Source organism: Mesoplodon bidens, assembly GCF_964165515.1.
Source record: "Mesoplodon bidens genome assembly, chromosome: 2".
NCBI lineage: Eukaryota > Metazoa > Chordata > Mammalia > Artiodactyla > Ziphiidae > Mesoplodon > Mesoplodon bidens.
Window position 1 is genome coordinate 40,981,214 of NC_138177.1, and position 22,967 is coordinate 41,004,180.

General features: G+C 40.4%; 1 protein-coding gene across 2 annotated transcripts in view; it reads right to left on the reverse strand.

The window, feature by feature from the left end:
• Positions 1-1,460: 1,460 nt before the first annotated feature.
• The window catches only part of COLGALT2 (collagen beta(1-O)galactosyltransferase 2), a 127,434-nt gene continuing 105,927 nt past the window's right edge, over positions 1,461-22,967 (reverse strand). For both annotated transcript variants that reach the window (XM_081223522.1, XM_081223521.1), the window contains 4 exons: positions 15,131-15,263; positions 13,657-13,784; positions 4,023-4,229; positions 1,461-2,527 (listed from right to left, as the gene is read on the reverse strand). In XM_081223522.1, coding sequence (XP_081079648.1) covers positions 2,251-2,527; positions 4,023-4,229; positions 13,657-13,784; positions 15,131-15,263 — 745 coding nt within the window. In that variant the 3' untranslated portion in view covers positions 1,461-2,250. The remainder of the gene's footprint in view (positions 2,528-4,022; positions 4,230-13,656; positions 13,785-15,130; positions 15,264-22,967) is intronic.

Genomic DNA, 22,967 nt, shown 5'->3' on the forward strand with positions numbered 1-22,967 from the left:
AGAATAATGAGGTCAAGGAATCCCTGGATTGCTGAAGAGATGACCTTCTAAAGAAAAGCTGCATGTGCAGCTCACAGTGTTCACAATGAAAGAACACTGCTTGGGATTCTAGATCTGAGTGGAGAAAAGCAAGGGCTGGGCTAACAGAGCCAGAATTTTATTCACAGTAGAACAGTCCTAATCTAAAATTATAGAATTTATGAACAATGTCTTTTAAGAATGAGAATTCAAAAAAAAAAAAGAATGAGAATTCATAAACCCACCAGACCAGCTGACAGGGAAAAAGAAAAAAAAAAAACAAATGCCAATGTTCTCTATGAACATAACCACACAAAAATTAATTAAATTTTCCTCCACTCCCAATACCTCAGCCTCCGCCCACCCCTTTAAAAAAAAATGAAATTCACGCACATCTGCACACACTCAAATACGCAAGCGAAGTACAGCATACCAAAGGAAACCTTAGGAATCGCCTAAGGGTTTTTCACTAGCTCCCCAGATGCTCTGTTTTTCTAGACAAAGAGTCAAGCTCTGATAGCTATCAGTAAAAATCAGGCAGCTGAGATCCCTTCCCTCAGTCTCCTGGCTTATTGATCAATGCAGAAGAACCAACCATAAGTCAAGAGGGAAGGCCAAGGCTGGTGTTCTGTGGAAGGAAGCTGCCAGGTTGTCCTGCAGCCTGGGGCCCTCATGGGGAGCAGGGAGCTTGGTGCACCCAGCAACGCCACCAACGGGTTCTGCTCCAAAGCATGAAGCTCAGAGTCAACACCCAGGACATGGAGAGAGGAGCGTGTGTGGATGGGATGCTTGGGGAGGGGATTTCTGGAGACCAAGTTTTACTGCTTGCAGGCATGAGAACAGAAACCTAAAGCAAACCATCATGAGATATCCAAGGATCACAGATTGTGGAGCTGAAACAGATGATGTAGTCCAACTCTGCATTTTACATAAAATCCATTTATGAAGAAAGCAGAGAGGTGGTCTGCCCAGGATCCTGACTCCAAGGCTTCCCTGCTTGTTGGTCTAAATCAGTTGATCAGTCCACTGTTTCTAACCAAGGTCTCTCGCCTGAGGTGGAGAATCATTTGTTTCCAGAAGGTTAAAATCTCCCACTCAACAGGCCTCCCTGTAAGAGTCAGGCTGGGAAATGCAGAAGAACCAGATTCTGGAACCAACATGTCTACACTCACCACTTCCCAGGGGGCAATAAAAGCCTGACACATATGTTTCTCTGCCTTATACTACAGACATTTCCCCCACAGTTTGTAAAATAAATAATTCAAAATAGAATGAAAATCCCAGGCAAGGACAGTTTCTGGCCTAAAGATGTGCTCTGCCCCTTAACAGTGACTCATAAAACTCACACCTTCAATTCACTCCCAGGCTCAGGGTGGAGAGGACAGTCTGACGTGCTGGGGCAGCACATGAACCCCCGGGACAGCAATTACACACCAGCCCCAGACCCTTATATATTAAATTTATCTTCATAAATAGAGCATCCCAACTCAAGTGACCATAATAAAGAAGGCCAAAGTTTGAGTGTTTTCCTCAAATATCTACACAAACCCTCAAGTATCTACGAAACTATATCCTCATGGCAAAATGGACACCTCTTCATGGGAGCTTCAATTGCCATGATAGTCAAATGCCAAGTCACACACAGACACAAATACCCATCCCTGTTGGCTAATGGGGACTAAGATGAAAAAGTCACTTTGCAATAAGGCTCATGGCAAACACCTTTACAGAAAAAGCCCAATTAATTTGATTTTAAATGATCTGATTCCCCCTCCCCCACACCCCGAACTTGGAACATACTCAAGTTTTCAAGGTCACATCTATGACATAAAATGGGCCCACTAGACCAATGGATGTGGTCCAGTTGACTTGGCTGCCAGGCCTACCCATTTATTGGTGTGATAGTGTGGTGATCACCTTTCCCTTGGACGAATCTCTGAGCCATGCTGTTCAACCTCAATGTGGGAACCAGTATCATATGGGTAATGAACTGAGGGACAAGGTGTCTGGATTGAAGTTCATCTTAATGGTTGCCATAAAGCCTATTTTCTAGCCATCTAGGAAATTTGGGTTTAGTTTCCCTATTCTCTTCCCCTGTCAAAAACATACTAATTTTGATCAATCACATTAGACCACTTTGGTTAGATGATCGTGACCATGAAAAGAAACTGGAACAAATATATCAATACCCCATTAGGAAAACCAAAGGGCAGTAAACCCCCCATGGAACCCTCATAGCTCATCTCTCGAAGGCACAGTGTCCAGGGAGGTTGGCGGTGGCAGGGCCTCTGTGTTCTTCGCGTTGCGGTAGATGTGACCTTGCTTCCTGGACTTCCAGGCATGTGTCCTGTCCCAGTCAGTGGCCACTGTCTCATTGTCCCAGATGGTTGAGGTCTCCGTGTCACTCAGATACCCTGGCTGGCCTGTGTAGTGTGTTGGGTAGATGAGCAAGGGTTCTGCAGAGAAGGCTTTCAAGTCCCTGGATTCGTAATGCTCCATGTACTCAGCACTGAAAACAAGAGGTGTACAGGTGGGTGAGGGGGCAGGACACTTACAGAACAGGGGAAAAGAGCCCCACTTGTTATCTCTTAAATTCTCATAGATTCATTTGATTATTTTTCAAGTTGTGTTCTGTGTGGAAAATTTTAGTCTATGCACACAATACAGTTTTCTTTAAAAGCTTTCAGATGGTCTAAACAAATGCACAAAGAAAAAGGTCAGGATGTTTCTGTTGTATTTGGATAGACTAGTTTAAAAGTGAATTTCAGGTCTTATTCTAAAAATTAAGGATTAAGCTCTATTGGACCATAATAATAAATAAACGTGATCACTTTGTAGAAAATGCTCTGTTCCTGGATTAATAAATTAGACGGCTGGGAGCTGGATGGCAATGAAGGGTTGAGTGATGTGGTGTAGGCTTGGAGGCACACCAGCGTGGCTTTGCATTCCAGCGACAAGTGAGTGTAAAGTGGAGGGACGACTTGCCCTCCCTCCCAGGGCTCCTGTGCAGATTACATGAGGTGACATCTGCTTGGCTGCTAGGTCTCAATTTCCTTTCTGTTGAGGGGATGATGATTGACCTCCATGTTTATGTTGGGAAGCAGAGATAAAAATCAGTCTCTGACATGTTGTCCATCTTTACTGAAGACAGGAGACAAAATGAGCAAGATGCAGGACAAGAACACTCAACTGCTAACATGAAGACCATCTAGGGAGGAATCACCCAGCAACTGAGAGAAGAAGCCAAGGTTAGAACCTGGTCTTCTGCTCCAGTAATGAATTCAAGGAAGCACTGATCAAGCAGCTATTATGTATAGAGTTTGGACTAGGCTCTAAGGACACAGAGATAAAAGATGGTTCCTGCCTCAGGGGCTCATAGGTTACTGGGGAGACTGACACATAAACCCATAATTTACCATGCCCTTGATAAGCACTAGGTCAGAGTGAACTCCCAGGCTACAGGAACCCTAGCATCACACTGCCTTCTTCTATGGACACCTTGCTCAGAGGCCACCTCCACTCTCCCTGAGCCTCTAACACATCTCTGTGATTACAGTTATCACAATATATCACAATGACTGTTCTCGAGTCTGGGTTCCTGACTAGCCTGTGAGCTATTGCCTGGCCAACAGTACACACAATGAACTAAGAAATGAACAGAAAAAACTGAAGTGTTTAGGAAGATGACCTTCACCTTGAGGTGTATATGGGTTTATGGAAGTAAGAAAATCAGAGATGAGAGGACTGAGCAGATTACATCCAGTTAAACTACCCACTGGGTATTAAAGAGGACTCCTATGCAAGACTCACCATTTCTGCCTCATCTTCCCCATCTGTAAAAGGGGATAATCACTCAAATCGGCCTCTCTGGGTCATGATTATGGAAAGATCACTTAGGAAAGTAGTACCCTTTAAAATATATTAAGTATTACCCAGAAACCAAGTAGCATAATTCATGAATGGACTGTGCTCAAGGGATAGGCAGGCAGTTCAGGGTAACTCACACAGGATGCTTGTTGTACATGATTGGCAGAAACTCATCCACTGGTAGCATCTTCCCAAAAGGATTGGCTCCAACAAGCTTCTGTGCTCCTTCCAGAGAGATGACATAGCCCAGAGTCCAGTAAGAATAGTCAGCTTCGACCAGATTTACCACATTGGGCACAGCTTTCTCTGGCTCTTTTAGTTGCATCCTCTTCCTGCCAATATAACTAAAAGGAAATCGGTGGAGGAGAAAATTCTAATTTTAGTATTAGACATCCATAAGAATGGAGCACAGCTTTGCAGACTTTTGAAAGCCTGGACCAAGTGTGTCTTATTTAAATGTATCACACAACAAGGCACATCACATCAACCATGGCTGTCATCTCCCATCAATGGGGCCATTTCTGTGGCTCCACTTATCAACATCCCAACTATTCTTGCCTAGCAGACTGCTGAAGCGTGAAAGTTGAGATGTAGAGATTAAAAGATCTTTCAGAGGTTCGAGACAAGATGGCAGAATAGAAGGACTTGAGCTCACCTCCTCTCACAAAAACACCAAAATCACAACTAACTGCTGAACAACCACCAACAAAAAAGACTGGAACCTACCAAAAAAGATATTCTACATCCAAAGATAAAGAAGAAGCCACAGTGAGATGGTAGGAGGGGCGCATCTGTGATACAATCAAATCCCATACCCACTGGGTGGGTGACCCACAAACTGGAAAATAATTATATTGCAGTGGTTCTCCCACAGGAGTGAGAGTTCTGAGCCCCACATCAGGTTCCCTGTTCTGGGCGCTCTGACATTAGGAGGAAGAGCCCCCACAGCATTTGGCTTTGAAGGCCAGCAGGGCTTGATTACAGAAACTCCACAGGACTGGGAGAAACAGAATCTCCACTCTTGGAGGATGCACACAAGGTCTCATGCACAGTGGGACTTAGGGCAAAAGCAATGACTTCAGAGGAGCCTGGGGCAGAGCTACCTGATGGTCTTGGAGGGTCTCCTGAGTAGGCAGGAAAGAGGCTGTGGCTCACTGTGGTGACAAGGACACTGGTGGTGGACACTGGTGGTGGACGTACTGGGGAGTATTCATTGGTATGAGCTCTCCTGGAGGCTGCCATTTTGACACCAAGAACTGGCCCCACACAAGAGCCTGTAGGCCTAAAGTCTTCCTGAGCCCACAGTTGCCTCGAAACACACCCCTTGACACAACCCTGCCCACCAGAGAGACAAGACCCAGCTCCACCCACCAGTGGGCAGGTACCAGTCCCTGCCAACAGGAAGCCTGAGCAAGCCTCTAGACCAGCCTTGCCCACCAGGGGGCAGACACCAGAAGCAAGAGGAACTATAATCTTGAAGCCTGTGGAAGAGAGACTGCACAAAAAGTTAGACAAAATGAGATAGCAGAGGAGTACGTTCCAGACAAAGGAACAAGATAAAACCCCAGAAGAGCAACTAAGTGAAGTGGAGATAGGCAATCTACCTGAAAAAGAATTCAGAGTAATGACAGTAAAGAGGATACAAGATCTCAGAAAAGGAATGGAAGCACAGTCTGAGAAGATACAAGAAATATTTAACAAAGGACTAGAAGATATAAAGAACAAAGTTGAATAATACAATAACTGAAATGAAAAATAGACTAGAAGCAATCAATAGTAGAATGAATGAGGCAGAAGAAAAGATAAGTGAGCTGGGAGACAGACTATTGGAAATCACTGCTGCGGAACAGAATAAAGAAAAAAGAATGAAAAGAAATGAGGACAGTTTAAGAGGCCTCTGGGACAACATTAAACTCATAAATATTCACATTATAGTGGTCCCAAAAGGAGAAGAGAGAGAGAAAGGGCCTGAGAAAATATTTGAAAAGATAATAGCTGAAAGCTTCCTTAACATGGGAAAGGAAGCCGTCACCTAAGTCCAGGAAGTGCAGAGAGTACATAGAGGATAAACCCAAGGAGGAACATGCCGAGACACATAATAATCAAATTGAGAAAAATTAAAAACAAAGAGAAAATATTAAAAGCAATGAGGGAAAAGCAACAAATAACATACAGGGAATCCCCATAAGGTTATCACCTGATTTTTCAGGAGAAACTCTGCAGGCCATTAGTGGCATGATATACTTAAAGTAATGAAAGGGAAAAACGTACAACCAAGCATACTCTACCCAGCAAGGCTCTCGTTCAGATTTGATGGACAAATTAAAAGCTTTACAGACAAGCAAAAGCTAAGAGAATTCACCAGCACCACACCAGCTTTACAACAAATACTAAAGGAACTTCTCTAGGTGGAAAAGAAAAGGCCACAACTAGAAACAAGAAAAGTATGAATGGGAAAGCTCACCAGTAAAGGCAAACATACAATAAAGGTAGGAAATCATCCACACACAAATATGGTATTAAAACGCGCAATCAGGAGGAGAGTACAAATACAGGATATATGAAATGTACTTGAAATTAAGAGACCAGCAACTGAAAATAATCTTGTATTTATATAGACTACTATATCATTGTAACCACAAACAAAAAAAAAATCTACAATAGATATACACACAAATAAGAAAAAGGAATCCAAACAAAACACTAAAGATAGTCATCAAATCACAAGAGAACAAAAGAGGAAAGGAAGAACAAAGACCTACAAAAACAAATCCAAAACAATTAACAAAATGGCAACACGAACATACATATAGATAATTACCTTAAATGTACACGGATTAAATGCTCCAACCAAAAGACACAGATGGGCTGAATGGATACAAAAACAAGACCCATATATATGCTGTCTACAGGAGACCCACTTCAGACCTAGGGACACATACAGACTGAAAGTCAGGGGATGGAAAAAGATATTCCATGCAAATGGAAATCAAAAGAGAGCTGGAGTAGCAATTCTCATATCAGAAAAAATAGACTTTAAAATAAAGACTATTACAAGAGACAAAGAAGGACACTATATAATGATCAAGGGATCAATCCAAGAAGAAGATATAACAATTGTAAATATATATGCACCCAACATAGGAACACCTCAATACATAAGGCAAATGCTAACAGCCATAAAAGGCGAAATCAATAGTAACACAGTAATAGTGGGGCACTTTAACACTCCACTTACATCGATGGACAGATCACCCACACAGAAAATCAGTAAGGGACACAGGCCTTAAACACAATAGACCAGATAGACTTAATTGATATTTATAGAGCATTCTATCCTAAAGCAGAATACACATTCTTTTCACGTGCACATGGAACATTCTCCAGGATAGATCACATGCTGTGCCACAAAGCAAGCCTCAGTAAATTTAAGAAAATTGAAATCATATCAAGTATCTCTTCTGACCACAACGCTATGAGATTAGAAATCAACTTCAAGAAAAAAAAAAAACTAAAACAAAACAAAACACAAAACGCGTGGAGGCTAAACAATGGGCTACTAAGCAACAAATAGATCACTGAGGAAATCAAAGAGGAAATCAAAAAACACCTAGAGACAAATGAAAATGAAAACACACTGATCGAAAACCTATGGGATGAAGAAAAAGCAGTCCTAAGAGGGAAGTTTATAGCAATACCATCCTACCTCAGGAAACAAGAGAAATCTCAAACAACCTAATATTACATCTAAAGCAACTAGAGAAAGAAGAACAAACAAAGCCCAAAGTTAGTAGAAGGAAAGAAATCATAAACCTCAGAGCAGAAATAAATGAAAGAGAGACAAAGAAAACAATAGAAAAGGTAAATGAAACTAAAAGCTGGTTCCTTGAAAAGATAAAATTGATAAAACGTCAGCCAGACTCAACAAGAAAAAAAAAGGGAGAGGACTCAAATCAATAAAATCAGGAATGAAAAAGGAAAAGTTACAACCAACTCCACAGAAATTCAAAGGATCACAAGAGACTACTACTATCAACTATATGCCAATAAAATGGACAGCCTAGAAGACATGGACAAATTCTTAGAAAGGTACAATGTTCTAAGACTAAACCAGGAAGAAATAGAAAATATGAACAGACCAATCACAAGAACTGAAATTGAAACTGTGGTTTAAAAACTCCCAAACAAAAATCCCAGACCAGACGGCTTCACAGGTGAATTCTATCAAATATTTAGAGAAGAGTTAACACCTTCTGAAACTGTTCCAAAAATTGCAAAGGAAGGAACACTCCCAAACTCATTCTATGAGGCCACCATCACCCTGATACCAAAACCAGACAAGGATACTACAAAAAAAGAAAATTACAAGCCAATTATCACTGATGAACATAGACACAAAAATCCTCAACAAAATATTAGCAAACAAAATCCAACAAGACATTAACAGGATCATATACCATGATCAAGTGGGATTTATCCCAGGGATTCAAGGATTTTTCAGTATCCACAAATCAGTGTGATACACCACATTCACAAACTGAAGAATAAAAACCATTATGATCATCTCAATAGACGCAGAAAAAGCTTTTGATAAAATTCCACATCCATTTATGATAAAAACTCTCCAGAAAGTGGGCATAGAGGGAACCTACCTCAACATAATAAAGGCCATATATGACAAACTCACAGCTAACATCATACTTAATGGTGAAAAGCTGAAAACATTTCCTCTAAGATCAGGAACAAGACAAGGATTTTCACTCTTGCCACTTTTTTTTGTTGTTGTTGTTGCAGTACACGGGCCTCTCACTGTTGTGGCCTCTCCCATTGTGGAGCACAGGCTCCAGACGCGCAGGCTCAGCAGCCGTGGCTCACGGGCCCAGCCACTCCGCGGCATGTGGGATCTTCCAGGACCGGGGCACGAACCTGTGTCCCCTGCATCGGCAGGCAGACTCCCAACCACCGCGCCACCAGGGAAACCCACTTGCCACTTTTATTCAACATAGTTTTGGAAGTCCCCCACAGCAATCAGAGAAGTAAAAGAAATAAAAGGAATCCGAATTGGAAAAGCAGAAGTAAAAAAAAAAACTGTCACTGTTTGCAGACGACATGACTCTATACATAGAAAACCCTAAAGATGTTACCAGAAAACTACTAGAGCTCATCAATGAATTCTGTAAAGTGACAGGATACAAAATTAATAACAGAAATCTGTTGCATTTCTATACACTAACAACAGAAGGTCAGAAAGAGAAATTAAGGTTACAATCCCATTTACCATCGCATCAAAAAGAATAAAATACCTAGAAATAAACCTACCTAGGAATGCAAAAGACCTGTAACTCCAAAAACTATAAGACACTGATGAAAGAAATCGAAGATGACAAGATATACCATGCTCTTGGATTGGAAGAATCAATACTGTCAAAATGACTATACTACCCAAGGCAATTTACAGATTTAAGGCAATTTACAGATTTAATGCAATCCCTATCAAATTACCAATGGCATGTTTTACAGATTTAGAATAAAAAATCTTAAAATTTGTATGGAAACACAAAAGACCCTAAATAGCCAAAGCAATCTTGAGAAAGAAAAACGGAGCTGGAGGGATCAGGCTCCCTGACTTCCAGCTATACTATAAAGCTACAGTAATCAAAACAGTATGCTACTGGCACAAAGACAGACATATAGATCAATGGAACAGGATAGAAAGCCCAGAAATAAACCCACACACCTATGGTCAATTAATCTACAACAAAGGAGGCAATATACAATGGAGAAAAGATGTCCCTTCCATAAGTGGTGCTGGGAAAACTGGACAGCCACATGTTAAAGAATGAAACTAGAACATTCTCTAATACCATACACAAAAATAAACTCAAAATGTTTTAAAGACCTAAATGTAAGACCGAATACTATAAAACAGAGGAAAACAGGCAGAACACTTTTGGACATAAATCACGGCAATGTCTCTTTGGTTCCACCTCCTAAAGTAATGAAAATAAAGACAAAAATAGACACATGGGACCTAGTTAAACTTAGAAACTTTTGCACAGTGAAGGAAACCATAAACAAAATAAAAAGACAATGTACAGAATGGGAGAAAATATTTGCAAACGATGTGATCTACAAGGGATTAATCTCCAAAATATACAAACAGCTCATGCAGCTCAATATCAAAAAAAAAACCCACCCAATCAAAAAATGGGCAGATCTAAATAGACATTTCTCCAAAAAATACATACAAGTGGCCAAAAGCACATGAAAAGCTGTTCAACATCACTAATTATTAGAGAAATGCAAATCAAAACTACAATAAAGTATCAACTGACACTGGTCAGAATGCCCATCATCAAAAAGTCTGCAAACAATAAATGCTAAAGAGGGTGGGGAGAAAAGGGAACCCTTCTACACTGTTGGTGGGAATGTAAATTGGTACAACCACTATGGAGAACAGCATGGAGGTTACTTAAAAATCTAAAAATACAACTACCTATGATCTAGCAACCCCATTCCTGGGCATATGATCCGGAGAAAACCGTAATTCAAAAATGTACATGCAGCCAATGTTCAGAGCAGCACTATTTACAATAGCTAAGACATGGAAGCAACTTAAATGTCCATTGACAAAGGAATGGATAAAGAAGATGTGGTACACATATACAATGTAATATTACTCAGTCATAAAAAAAGAATGAAATAATGCCATTTGCAGCCACATGGATGGACCTAGAGATTATCATAGTAAGTGAATTAAGTCAGACAGAGAAAGACAAATATCATGTGATATCACTTATATGTGGAATCCAAAAAAATGATACAAGCAAACTTATTTACAAAATAGAAACAGACTCACAGACTTAGAAAACAAACTATGGTTACCAAAAGGGTAAGGTGGAGGGGAGGGATAAATTAGGAGGTTGGGATTAACACACACACACTACTATATATAAAATAGATAATCAACAAGGACCTACTGTATAGTGCAGGGAAATAAATATACTCAATATTTTGTAATAACATGTATGGGAAAAGAATCTGAAAATTATAACTTAATCACTTTGCTATACACATGAAACTAACACAACATTGTAAGTCCATTATACTCCCATATAAAATAAAAATAAAAAACATTTCATGACAAAAAAGGTCTTTCAGATCATTTCCCAAAGATGGTATAGGATTTCTAGCTGTGTTTACAGTGGTTGGAAGGGGACAAGAAAGGCCAGATGTGAGAATCCTGAGTTTGCTTTCAAGTCCCCAGAGTTTCAGCCTGGGGACTTGATATTTTCTGCACAGTTCTCCAAATTCTGGTGGTAAACACAAGACAGAAAATGCTTCAGGAAAGATACAGTCCACAGTAAAAGACCTAGGAAGCCAAGAGTAGCCCCAAGGGGGTTTCCTCCAGGGGAGAATGAATGACAACACCTGCCTGGCTTTCTCCCTCTCACCCAGCTCTGCCTATGCTTCCTCCTGGGTCCTGTCTTCCATGAACAACTTCTGCAACAAAGGATGTACCCTCAGCCATTCCTACCTTCCCCAGTCTACTCATGCATCTGTGATCCATTACTTTTGTCTGGAGCCTAGTTTGTTTCCACTTGCCTGGACCAAGTTGAGGAGGTCCGGCTTCCTACCTGCTAGGTAAAGCTGACTTGCTCTATTTTGCCCTAAAACTATCTCTTTCAACATTCAAGGGATCCCACTTATCGAAACATCCTAGGATTTGTAGAATAAGTCTATGTTCACCTTCAGTTCTTCTGAGGACAAATATACCTGTCTCTCAGCCAATGTCTCTTCAGAGCAAAGAGCCTGAATTCCTCTCATATACCAAGTGGAAGAGAAAATCCTACTGAGCGCTTGAGATGTGGCCAGAGTGGCTGAGGAACTGAGTTTGTACTCAATTTATTAATTTTACTAAATTCAAATTGTAATTAAAAAATTGAAGATGTGTAAAATAATATTTTCTGTTAGACAAAATGTATTATTTCAGTAGGACTACAGTTTACTTCAACAGTTGAAAATTTAGCATGTGGATTGAGATGTGTTATATGCATAAAACACATACTGGATTTTGAAGACAGTATGAAAAAATAATATAGACTATCCCATTAATAGTTTTAAAATATTGATTATATGTTAGAATAATATTTGATATGTTGGATTCAAAAAATGTATCATTAATTTCACCTATTTTTATCTTTTTAGTATGATTACTAGAAAACTTTAAATGATGTTTTTCACATTATATTTCTACTGCCATGCTGCCCTAGATGATTTCAATGGCTTGTTCTATTCTTCCCACTTACTATTTTCTTTTTCTGGAGAAACTTAATACTGCAGTCACAGACAGTCTATCTGGTTTCATGTTTTGAGTTCAAATAACATTTGCTTTATTCATTTCAGAAAACGTGATGTGAAAAATTTGAAACCACTAATTCTTTATGATTACATAATAGATTTCAATGAAGTATTTTGACTTGATCAGTCTGGGAAATTTAGGAAACATCTTTTTTTCCTGTATCCTTACCAGGACAATAACTTTTCTTTCTTGGATCTGTTGGTACTTTGTCCTGAGAAACGCATCAGCCAAATTGGAAGTGAACTGGGATGTACGTCACCTCTAAGCCTTAGACTCCCCAAGTCCAGTCCTCTGTGATTCCAAGGCTTAAGTGAAAATCACCTTTGCACATGTCATGTAAGCATAAAATAGCTTTCGGGCTCCATGCCTGTGGGGCCTTAACCACAGGCTGCAGAGCCATAGATTTAGAAAGGCTGAGGTGCGGGGACTTCTGGAGGATTTTAGGAACAATGATCTGAAGAGACAGTGCAGAATCTAATCACATGACAGGGTGCCAGTCTCTTTATTACATAGTCCTGGGTCTATTTCCCACAGGTTACTGGGTTTCTTTTGAGTTCACAATGGTACATTTTCTAAGAGAACAAATATTCCACCGGGGCCCATAGTTAAGTTTCCCTCCGAGGATGGGAGGAGCAGGGACAGCTTGTCTGCTGCAGCTGCTCCAAAGGAACAGCCTCTGATTTGATGAAACTGCCTTTGACACACAGCTGGGAAGTGAACATAATGCTTGGGAACTTTCTGCCTCATTGGAGGGAAGTAAAAAGTGTCATCTTAGCATAAAAAGAAAAAGAGAGAGCTCAGTTCCCAGAGGTAGCAGGCAACGAGCATTAACTAAATTGTCAGTTCGGAGCCAGTACTCCCTTGATGAGCCTGGTTTTTCTAAGACAGCCTCTGAGCCTCCACTAAGCCCAGCTTCAGTGTTCTCCCTGTTTGCACAGCTTCCCTCCCCAACAGGAGCTCTCCCACTGACCTTCCAAACCTCCCACACCATCAGAGGCTACAGAGGAAACCTGTTCTCCTGGGAGCTGAGGCTCAAGTGTGACACAGGAACCTTGCCCTTGAGTGGGTCCTCCCTCTACATACTCCCTCCATGTACCACACTGGTTCATGAGTGGATTTCTGCTGTGTTCCCAGGTGAACACTCAGTCTGAAGGCCCCTGATCTACCTGCAGGTAGACTCCAGGTCTCAAAGAATCTCCCAAAGTTTTTTTCTCACCCTGAAGAGCATAGAGATGCAAAATCCAATGGTTATCCCCTACTCACTTCTTGTTTCTGGGAACATTTATGGAGAGAAAACCAGGTAAATGGAAGCTTGAGCTGCATCTCCTACGAGCTGGGGCTCTCTGCCCCCTGGAAAGAACTGAAAGCCTCTCAGTACTCTTTGAACAGCTTGTCATCTTGTCACTCACATCAATTCCCAATCCAGCTGGACTCGATCAATATCATCCATCAGCTTCATGAGCTTCTTCTTAAACTGATGTTCAAAACGCACATCATCCTCAATAACAAGAGTCTTCTCCAGCTCTCGGTCAATTACCTGTAAAGGTCAGTGGGAAGATACCTTATGAAAAGCTGGTACTTATTTATCTAATAAAAAACAGGTATCAGAAAGTCAAAAGTATAGTAGCACAACATGTAATAGCTCATAACTGGAATCTAAGCAAAAGTCCATCAACAGTAAAATGGATAAATAAACTGTGGTGTATTTACAGCAATGAGTGTAAGTGATCTACAGTTAAATGCAAAGTTATAGGTGAATCTCACAAATGTAATGTTGAGAGATTGAATGGAACCATATGGTGTGTACACATAGTAAAAGGAAAAATGTAGACAAAACTATTCTGTGCTGTTAGAAGTCAGGAGAGTGGTCACCCTTGGGGAACTGATGGCTAGGAAAAAATACAGAGAAGAGCTGTGCTTCTGGGGTGCTGGTAACCAGTTTCTTGATGTAGGTGCTGGTTAACCTGGCTGTATTATTTAATTTGTGAAATGTCATTGGCCAGTATCTTATGATCTACATACTTTTTCCTATAAAATTTAAAGTTTATCTATAAAACAAAGTTTCTTGAATAAAAAAGATAGGCATAGACTGGATCATTAAAAGGGAGAAGGCCCCTTCAAGAGGACTTTCTTCGGGCACTCTCTTTCCTTGTGGGAACTGACCCTTAACCAAGAACCCCATACTTTTTTTTTTTTTTTTTTTTTTTTTTGCGGTACGCAGGCCTCTCACTGTTGTGGCTGCTCCCGTTGCAGAGCACAGGCTCCGGATGCACAGGCTCAGTGGCTGTGGCTCACGGGCCCAGCCACTCCACGGCACGTGGGATCTTCCCGGACCGGGGCACGAACCTGTGTCCCCTGCATTGGCAGGTGGACTCTCAACCACTGCGCCACCAGGGAAGCCCGCACCCCACACTGTAATACCACCCCTATCAATGTCTGATCTGTAAGACAGGGGTTCAAGTCCTGGCTCTGCCCCTTCCTGCCTGAACAAGATAACTATTTTCTCTTGGGTAAAATAGGCCCATCTCTCCTAACCCATCTCACATGACTTCTGGGTGATTTCTTCTACTGAGTCACTTAATAAATGATGACATGCTAGATAAACACAAGGCACTCCTACTAAGGATGAGGATGCATCACTAGGAGTGTGGTCCCCAGAACGTGGGTGTCCTCCCCTATCATCATCCCAAGTGGCACCAAGGCTACCCTTCCTTGTTTGTCACTAGCCTTGTGTCAGAGGGAGACATAAGGCAATGACAGTTTCCAAGCACACTGCCAGAACAGTTATGGGTTCACTTTATATCTGGCCCGAGTTCACCTACAAGGTCCCACTCTCCTTCCTCCTCATTAAAGAACTGCACATTGAAATGAAGCATTATTTACCTCTTTCCAGACAGAGTAGTGGCTAAGGAAGCAGCCAATTTCACCCCTAGTTAGAGGCCTGGAGGAGTAGGGATCTCGATATCCGGGCAGCATTTCAATATTCAGGGCCTTCAGCTGGCTTGTGTTGAGTGCCCTGCAAGACAGAACATGCCCAAAAATTAACAGGTTGAGAGGTCCCCACCACAGAAGCCAGAAGGAAGAGTTCTGCATATTCCCCAGAGCCTTTCTGCACACTGAGAAGGACTCCTCATGTTTCCCATTATTCCTTAGGAGCTCCTCAGGGTTAATGTGTTGTGGTAGCATTATGAGCTTTGTGAAGACAAGAAAGCGTCTTATGCTTTATTTACCCCTCGCAATGCCCAACACAGTTCTTAAGTATCATACTATTGACAACTTTGAAAAAGTATTTTCCTAGTGAAGGAGAGTGGCTAACAGAAAGCTTAAATACTATTAAACAATGGAAGGGATGAGGACAGGAAGGAATCAGAAGAGAAATTGTGTGCATGTGTACATCTTTCCTTTGGACATAAAAAAAAGGTTAAAGATAAAAATGCAGAGAGAATCTTGTAAGCAAGAGAGAAGTGACTCACTACATACAAAGTATTCTCAGTAAGATTAATAGCTGATTTTCATCAGAAACCGTGGAGGCCAGAAGGCAGAAGATTGATATATTCAAAGTGCTGACTGAAAGAGACCGTCAACCAAGAATTCTATATCTAGTCAAGCTAGCCTTCAAAAATGGAAAAATTAAGATATTCACAGATAAACAAAAAGAGTATCACTAGTAGATCTGCTCTACAAGAAATACTAAAGGGAATCCCTTAGGCTGACATGAAAGGAAACTAGAGAATAACTCAAATCCACATAAAGAAAAGCACTGGTAAATATAACGGCATAGGTATCAATAAATACAAATAATGTAAGTGTTCTTTTGTTTATAACTTTTCCCCTTATCTGATTTAAATTATAGCTGCATAAAGCAATAAGAGCAAATAATGTATAAAGAACATTATGTATAAAGAAATAATTTGTGTAACAATAGAACAAAGGAGGGGGGAAGGAATGAAGCTATATAGTAGCTAAGTTTTATATAGTATTGAAGTTAAGTTGGTATTTTTTTATTGAGGTATAGTTGACGTATAACATTAGTTTCAGGTGTACAACATAAGGATTCAATATTTTGTATATTTTGTGAAATGATCCTATGATAAGTATAGTTAGCATTCATCACCACATAGCTACAAATTTTTCTTGTGATGAAAACTTAAGATTTATTCCCTTAGCAACTTTCAAGTATGCCATACAGTATTATTAACTGTAGTCACCACATTGTATATTATATCCCATGACTTATTTTATTAAAAAGCTTATATGTTTTACCCCTTCACCTATTTCATCTACCTCCCAATCCCACCTGTGGCAACGAATCTGTTCTCTATGAGTTTTGTTTTGTGTGCTTTTAGATTCCACATATAAGTGATATCATATTTGTATTTCTCTGACTTATTTCACTTAGCATAATGCCCTCAAGGTCCATCCATGATGTCACAAATGGCATGACTTCCTTCTTTTTCATGGCCAAATAATATTCCATTCTATATATACACATATATTTTCTTTATCCATTCATCCACTGTCAAACACTACGTTACTTCCATGTCTTGGCTATTATAAATATTGCTGAAATGAACGTGGGGGTGCATATATCTTTGAGTTAGTTTTTTAATTTCCTTTGGCTAAATACCCAGAAGTGGAATTTCTGGATCACATGGTAGTTTATTTTTTTGAAGAACATCTGTTTTCCACAGTGGCTGCACCAATTTATTCCCAACAGTGAACAAGGGTTCCCTTTTCTCCACATCCTTCCCAATACTTGTTATTTCTTGTCTATTTAATAACAGACAGTCCAATAAGTGGGAGGGGAGATCTCATGGTTTTGATTTGCATTTCCCTGATGGTGAGTGATGTTGCTCAACTTTTCAGGTATCAATACCTGTTGGTTTTCTGTATGTGTTCTTTGGAAAAATCTCTATTCAGATCCTCTCCCCATTTTTAAATCAGATTTTTTTTTTTGCTATTGAGTTGTACAAGTTCTTTATATATTTTGAAAGTTAAACCCTTGTCAGATATATGATTTGCAAATATTTTCTCCCATTTGGTAGGCTGCCTCTATTTTGATGGTTTCCTCTGCTGTGTAGAAGCTTTTTAGTTTGATACAGTCCCACTTGTTTAATTTTTTGTTGTTGTCACCTTTGCTTTTGGTGTCAAATCCAAAAAATCATCACCTAAGCTGGTGTCAAGGAGTTTATTCCCCCCTGTTTTCTTCTAGGAATTTGGTATTAATATGAACTAGATTGCTATAAATTAAGATGTTAATTGTAATCCTCAGGGCAATCACTGAGAAAATAACTAAAAATATATATAGGAAAAGAAACAAAGGAATTAAAATGTTAAAGCAGAAAATATCTTTTAAACATAAAAGAATGGACATTCTTATGCCTCATAAGAATGGAGGCATTGAGGAACAAATAAGACATAAGATGTATCGAAAACAAATAGAAAACAGCAGGTGTAAATCCTACCTTATCAGTAATCACATTAAATTTGAATGGATTAAACCCTGTAATCAACGACAGAGCTTAGCAGAGTGAGTTTTTAGTAAGATGATCCAACTATGTGCTATCTACAAGAGACAAACTTTAGATTCAAAGGCAAATAGGTCTAAAGTAAAAGGATAGAGAAAGATATACCATGTAAACAGCAACCACAAGAGAGCTGGAGGAGCTATACTGCTATAATATCTGACAAAAAAATTTAGACAAAATTACCAAAGGAGAATATTTTATAACGGTAAGAGTCAATCCATCAGGAAGACATAATTATAAATACATATGCATCTTACAATAGACCAAAAACATGAAACAAACTGACATAACTAAAAGGAGAAACAGAAAATTCAAAATTGGGGGAGACTTTAATACCCTATTTTCAGTAATGTATAGAACTAGCCAGGAAACAGAACCAATTAGACTTAACATTTATAGAACACTCTACCCAGAAGCAGCATAATACACGTTCTTCAACTGTACGTGTAACATTCTCTAAGACCACATGTTAGACCATAAAGACTATACAGACCATAAAGCCTCAGTACACTTAAAACGATGACTGAAATCATACAAAGTATGTTCCACAATCATGATGAAATTAAAAATTGATAGGAACTTGGAAAATTCAAATATGTGAAATTAAACAACACACTCCTTAACAGCCAATGAGTTAAAGAAACCACAAAGGAAATGAGAAAATATTTTGAGACAAATCAAAATGAAAACATAGTATACCAAGGCCTACAGGATGCACCTAATGCAGTACTTAGAGGGCTAGTTAAAGCTACAAACGCCTATGATTTTAAAAAAAAATCTCAAATAATCTGCTTTTCCATTTTAAGAAACTAGAAAAAGAGCAAAGTAAACCCAAAGCAAGCAAAAGGAAGGAAACAAAGACTAAAGTGGAAATAAATGAAATAGAGAATAGAAAAATAGAGAAAAAACAAGACCAAAAGTTGGTTCTTTGGAGAGAACAAAATTGATAATCCTTTAGCCAAATAAAAGAGAGTAAACTCAAATTATTAAAATGAAGAAAGAAAGAGGGGGCAATCCCTACTGACTTTATGGAAGTAAAGAGGATAAGAAAATACTATGAACAATTATACACCAACAAATTAGATAACCTGGATAAAATGGACACATTGCTAGAAAGATACAAACTGACTCAAGAAATAGAAATTCTGAATATACCTATAACAAAGTAAAGAGGTTGAATTAGTAAAAAAAAAAAAATGTCCCACAATACAGTCCAGGACCAGATAGCTTCACTAAAGAATTCTGCCAAACATTTAAAGAATTAACACCTATCTTTCATAAACTCTTACCAAAAATAGAATAGGGAGCACCTCCCAACTCATTCTATGAAGTATTATCCTGATACCAAAACCAGAAAAAGCCATCACAAGAAGACTACAGACCAATATCCCTTATTACTATAAATAGAAAAATCCTCAAGAAAATACAAGTAAACAGAATCCAGCATCACATAAAAGGCATTATACATCATGACAAGTGGGATTTATCCCATAATTGCAAGGTTCATTTAACATCTGAAAAAAAGTCATGTGATGTTTGTCTGTTAATTATTAACAGACAAACATCACATGATCATCTCAATAGACATAAAACTTGACAAAAATCCAACTGTATATGGATTAAATGTTTATATTCCCCCCAAGTTCACATGTTGATATTATTAGGAGGTGGGGCCTTAGGTCATGAGGGTGCAATGCTCATAAATGAGATTAGTGCCCTTATAAGAAGAGACACAGAGCTTGCTTTCTCTCCTCTCTTTGCTGTATGAAGGCACAAGAGGATAGCCACCTACAAACCAGGAAGAGATCTCTCACTGTAATCCAGCCATGCTGGCACCCTTCTCTGGGACTTCCCAGCCTCTGGAATTTTGAGAAATAAATGTTATCTGAGCCACTTGGTCTATGGTAACTTGTTACAGCTGCCCAAACTAAGACACCAACACGCTTCCATGATAAAAAACACACAACCCAATCAAGGCCATCTGTGAAAACTCCACAGCTAAGATTGTATTTAATGGTGAAAGACTGAATGCTTCTCCCTAATATCAGGAACAAGTCAAGGCTGTCCACTCTTAAAACTTCTATCCAACATTGTACTTGAGGATCTAGCCAGGGTAATTTAATTGGGTAAATGAAATAAAACGATATTCAGGTTGGAAAAGAGGAAGTAACACTATCTACATTTGCAGATGACACAGCCTTGTATAGAGAAAATCCAAAGGAATACACACACTGTTGGGCTGCACCGCCTTCAAGCCTCGTAATTCCCTGGTCTCAAGAAAGAAGGAAAAGCCCAGAGACAGCGACAGCAACACCAATGGTTTATCGGACAGGGGATCTTACAAGTTGAAACAAAAGGTCCTGGAGCAACACTCCACCGTGTATGGCAGACAACAGGCAAGACACAGCAGCAATCTTTGCTACCTAGGAGACAAAAGAGGCTACCATTTATAGGGGGAATTGATGTCAGGTGGGCTCATCAGTTACCAGGGAAACCAGCGGCTGGGGCAGGGGGCAAGTTACTGATTAAGCCCTATAATTAAGAGAATTGGATAGTCATGTGAGTGAAGCAGGCACTGGTCAAGCAGAGAATATACACAGAGAAAGAGAACAGCCATCTGGAGTGGCCTTACCATACACTCCACCCATAAGTACCCTGCACAACCCTTACAGTCTTGGTCTGCCCCTCTTCTGAGATATCCCTGGGCTCAAGTATGTAGAGGTGCACTGCAAACAAGCACCACAAATGCAACACAAACAATAGCAGCTAAGGAGTACCAAGAGTAAGCCAGGGGCTTGGCTTGCAGGACAGGAAGAAAGTGAGAGTCTGCAGTCGTCCCCAACATGGTCACATTAACGAGGTCAGCTTTCTCTGGCACCTTACTGCAGACCCAGTAATCAGACTCAGTTTGCAGTACGGCCACTGTTTTTGCCCAGTCCTCAAACAGATTCCCTCCACTCAGGCTAGGGATGGAATGTGATGTTTCAACAGGCACAATACAGGGGAGATTATGACCATTAAGCAAATTATAAGCAGTAAGCATTCTGAGATCATACCCCTGCCTGTGGTTTTTTGCCTGGCCTGCTGTACCATTCAGCCTGTCCACCTTCAGTCCCCACAGCCCAGCTGCTGCTGAATTACAGAGAGACGGTATAACAACAGATCACAAGAATAATATAATGGTGCCTTTTTCCAGTAGGGCGTCCTGATTTATTACCTTAGTAGTCTCAGGTGGGGCCGGGTAGAAGCTAGGTGAAATCTTTCCAATCCTATTGCCCACAGGGCAGCAAATCCAAACCACCGGGGACTTATCTGCCAGTCCCAGGGCCATTTTATAATGTGTTCCCGAGAGTAGATCCTGTGGAAGGGCAAAAGTGAGTTATTGTCCTGACCGATCGTTGGCAATGGTCCGTTGGTGGTCAACAGCTGAACTTGGATGGTGTTGACTAGTTGCCTCAGGGTTAACATGGCGTAGGCACTGGGATGATAGCTCCTGGGATGTTCAGTTTTAGTTTGTAGGGCTTGAATTAGCCTCCTGGAAACTTGAGAGGGCAAGTTTCCCATCTCAGTTGTTGTTCAAATGGTCCACGATAAGCCTGGCAGCAGTGGGGTTGTAGGGCAGGTGGAAATGCCAGTGTATGTCACTTTTATCAGCCCATCTCTCAACTTCATGGCCGGTAAAGTGGGTTCCTTGGTCTCCATTGATGTCCATGGGGCTCCTGTATGTCGTGCACGGCTGTTCTAGATCCTGCAGAGTGGTTTTTTGTGTTGCTCCAGGACTCCGGTAGGCCTTTCGTAATGTCTTCCACCTGCTGTAACATGTTGTAGACTAAACAAAGCGTTTGTATTCACTAGCCATCCCTGTGCAGTCAGATGAGCCATGAGCATGGGGCTGATGTTTCTAAACTGGTCAGAGACTCTGAGGTTAACAGGACATCATCAATATAATGGAAGAGAAAGACATCTCTCATGGTGGTCAGTTGCCTCCAGTCTGGGGAAAGGAGCTGCTCTCCATCTGTATCCTGTGGGACAAGGGACCTCTGACCTCGTCCCAATCTTCTTCCTCTCCTTCATCACTCTTGGTAGGATACCACACCTTGGGGTCCCACTTTGACCATCCAGGCTCTCTTGACAGCCCCCATTCATCAAGGACAGCAGCCACAGGGCCCCATGTACGAGTGGACAGCCACCTCAGGATTACCCCCACAACTTTTCGTTACCTGTTCTTATTTCCCAACATTTTGGTGCTCACAGGAGTTTCCTCAGCCTCCTGGCTAGCTCGACAGTTGTTGAACTGCACCCCGTAGGTCTGCAAGCTTTATAATTATTCAGCCTCGAGACCGAAGAAAGAGCCCAGCCACAGCCACAGAGACATCAGTGGTTTACTGGACAGGGGGACCTTACAAGTCTGAAGCCAACAGTCCTGGAACGCCACTCACTGTGTACGGCAGACAACAGGTAGGACACTGCAGAAACCTCTGCTACTCCAGGGAGGAGGAGTTTACCATTTATAGGGGGAATTAACATCACGCTTTCTCATCAGTTACCAAGGAAACCAGCAGCTGGGGCAGGGGCAAACATGCAGGCAGTTACTGATTAAGCCCTATAATTAAGGGGATTGGATAGTCATGTGAGTGAAGCAGAGACTGGTAAAGCAGATATACAAAGAGCAAGAGAAGAGCCATCTTGAATGGCCTGACCATACACACACACACACACACACACACACATACACACTATTAGAACTAATAAATGAGTTCAGCAAGGTTGTAGGACATAAGATCAGTATACAAAAATCAACTGTATTTCTATGCACTTAGCAATTTGCAATCTAAAAATGAAATTAAGGAAACAATTCCACTTACCGTAGCATCAAAAAGAGTAAAATACTTAAGAATAAATTTAACAAAATTAATGCAAGACTTGCACACTAAAAACTACAAAACATCAAAGAATTAAAGCTCTAAATAAATGGAAAGATATCCCATGATCATGAATCAGAAGACTTCATATTGTTGAGATAGAACTTCTCCCCTCAATTGATCTACGGCTTCAATGCAATTCCTATTAAAATCCAAACTGTCTTTTTTTGTGTGGAAAATGACAAGCTAATGCTAAAATTCATATGGAAATCCAAGGGACCTAGAATAGCCTAAACAATCTTGAAAAACAATAACAAAGTTGAAGGACTC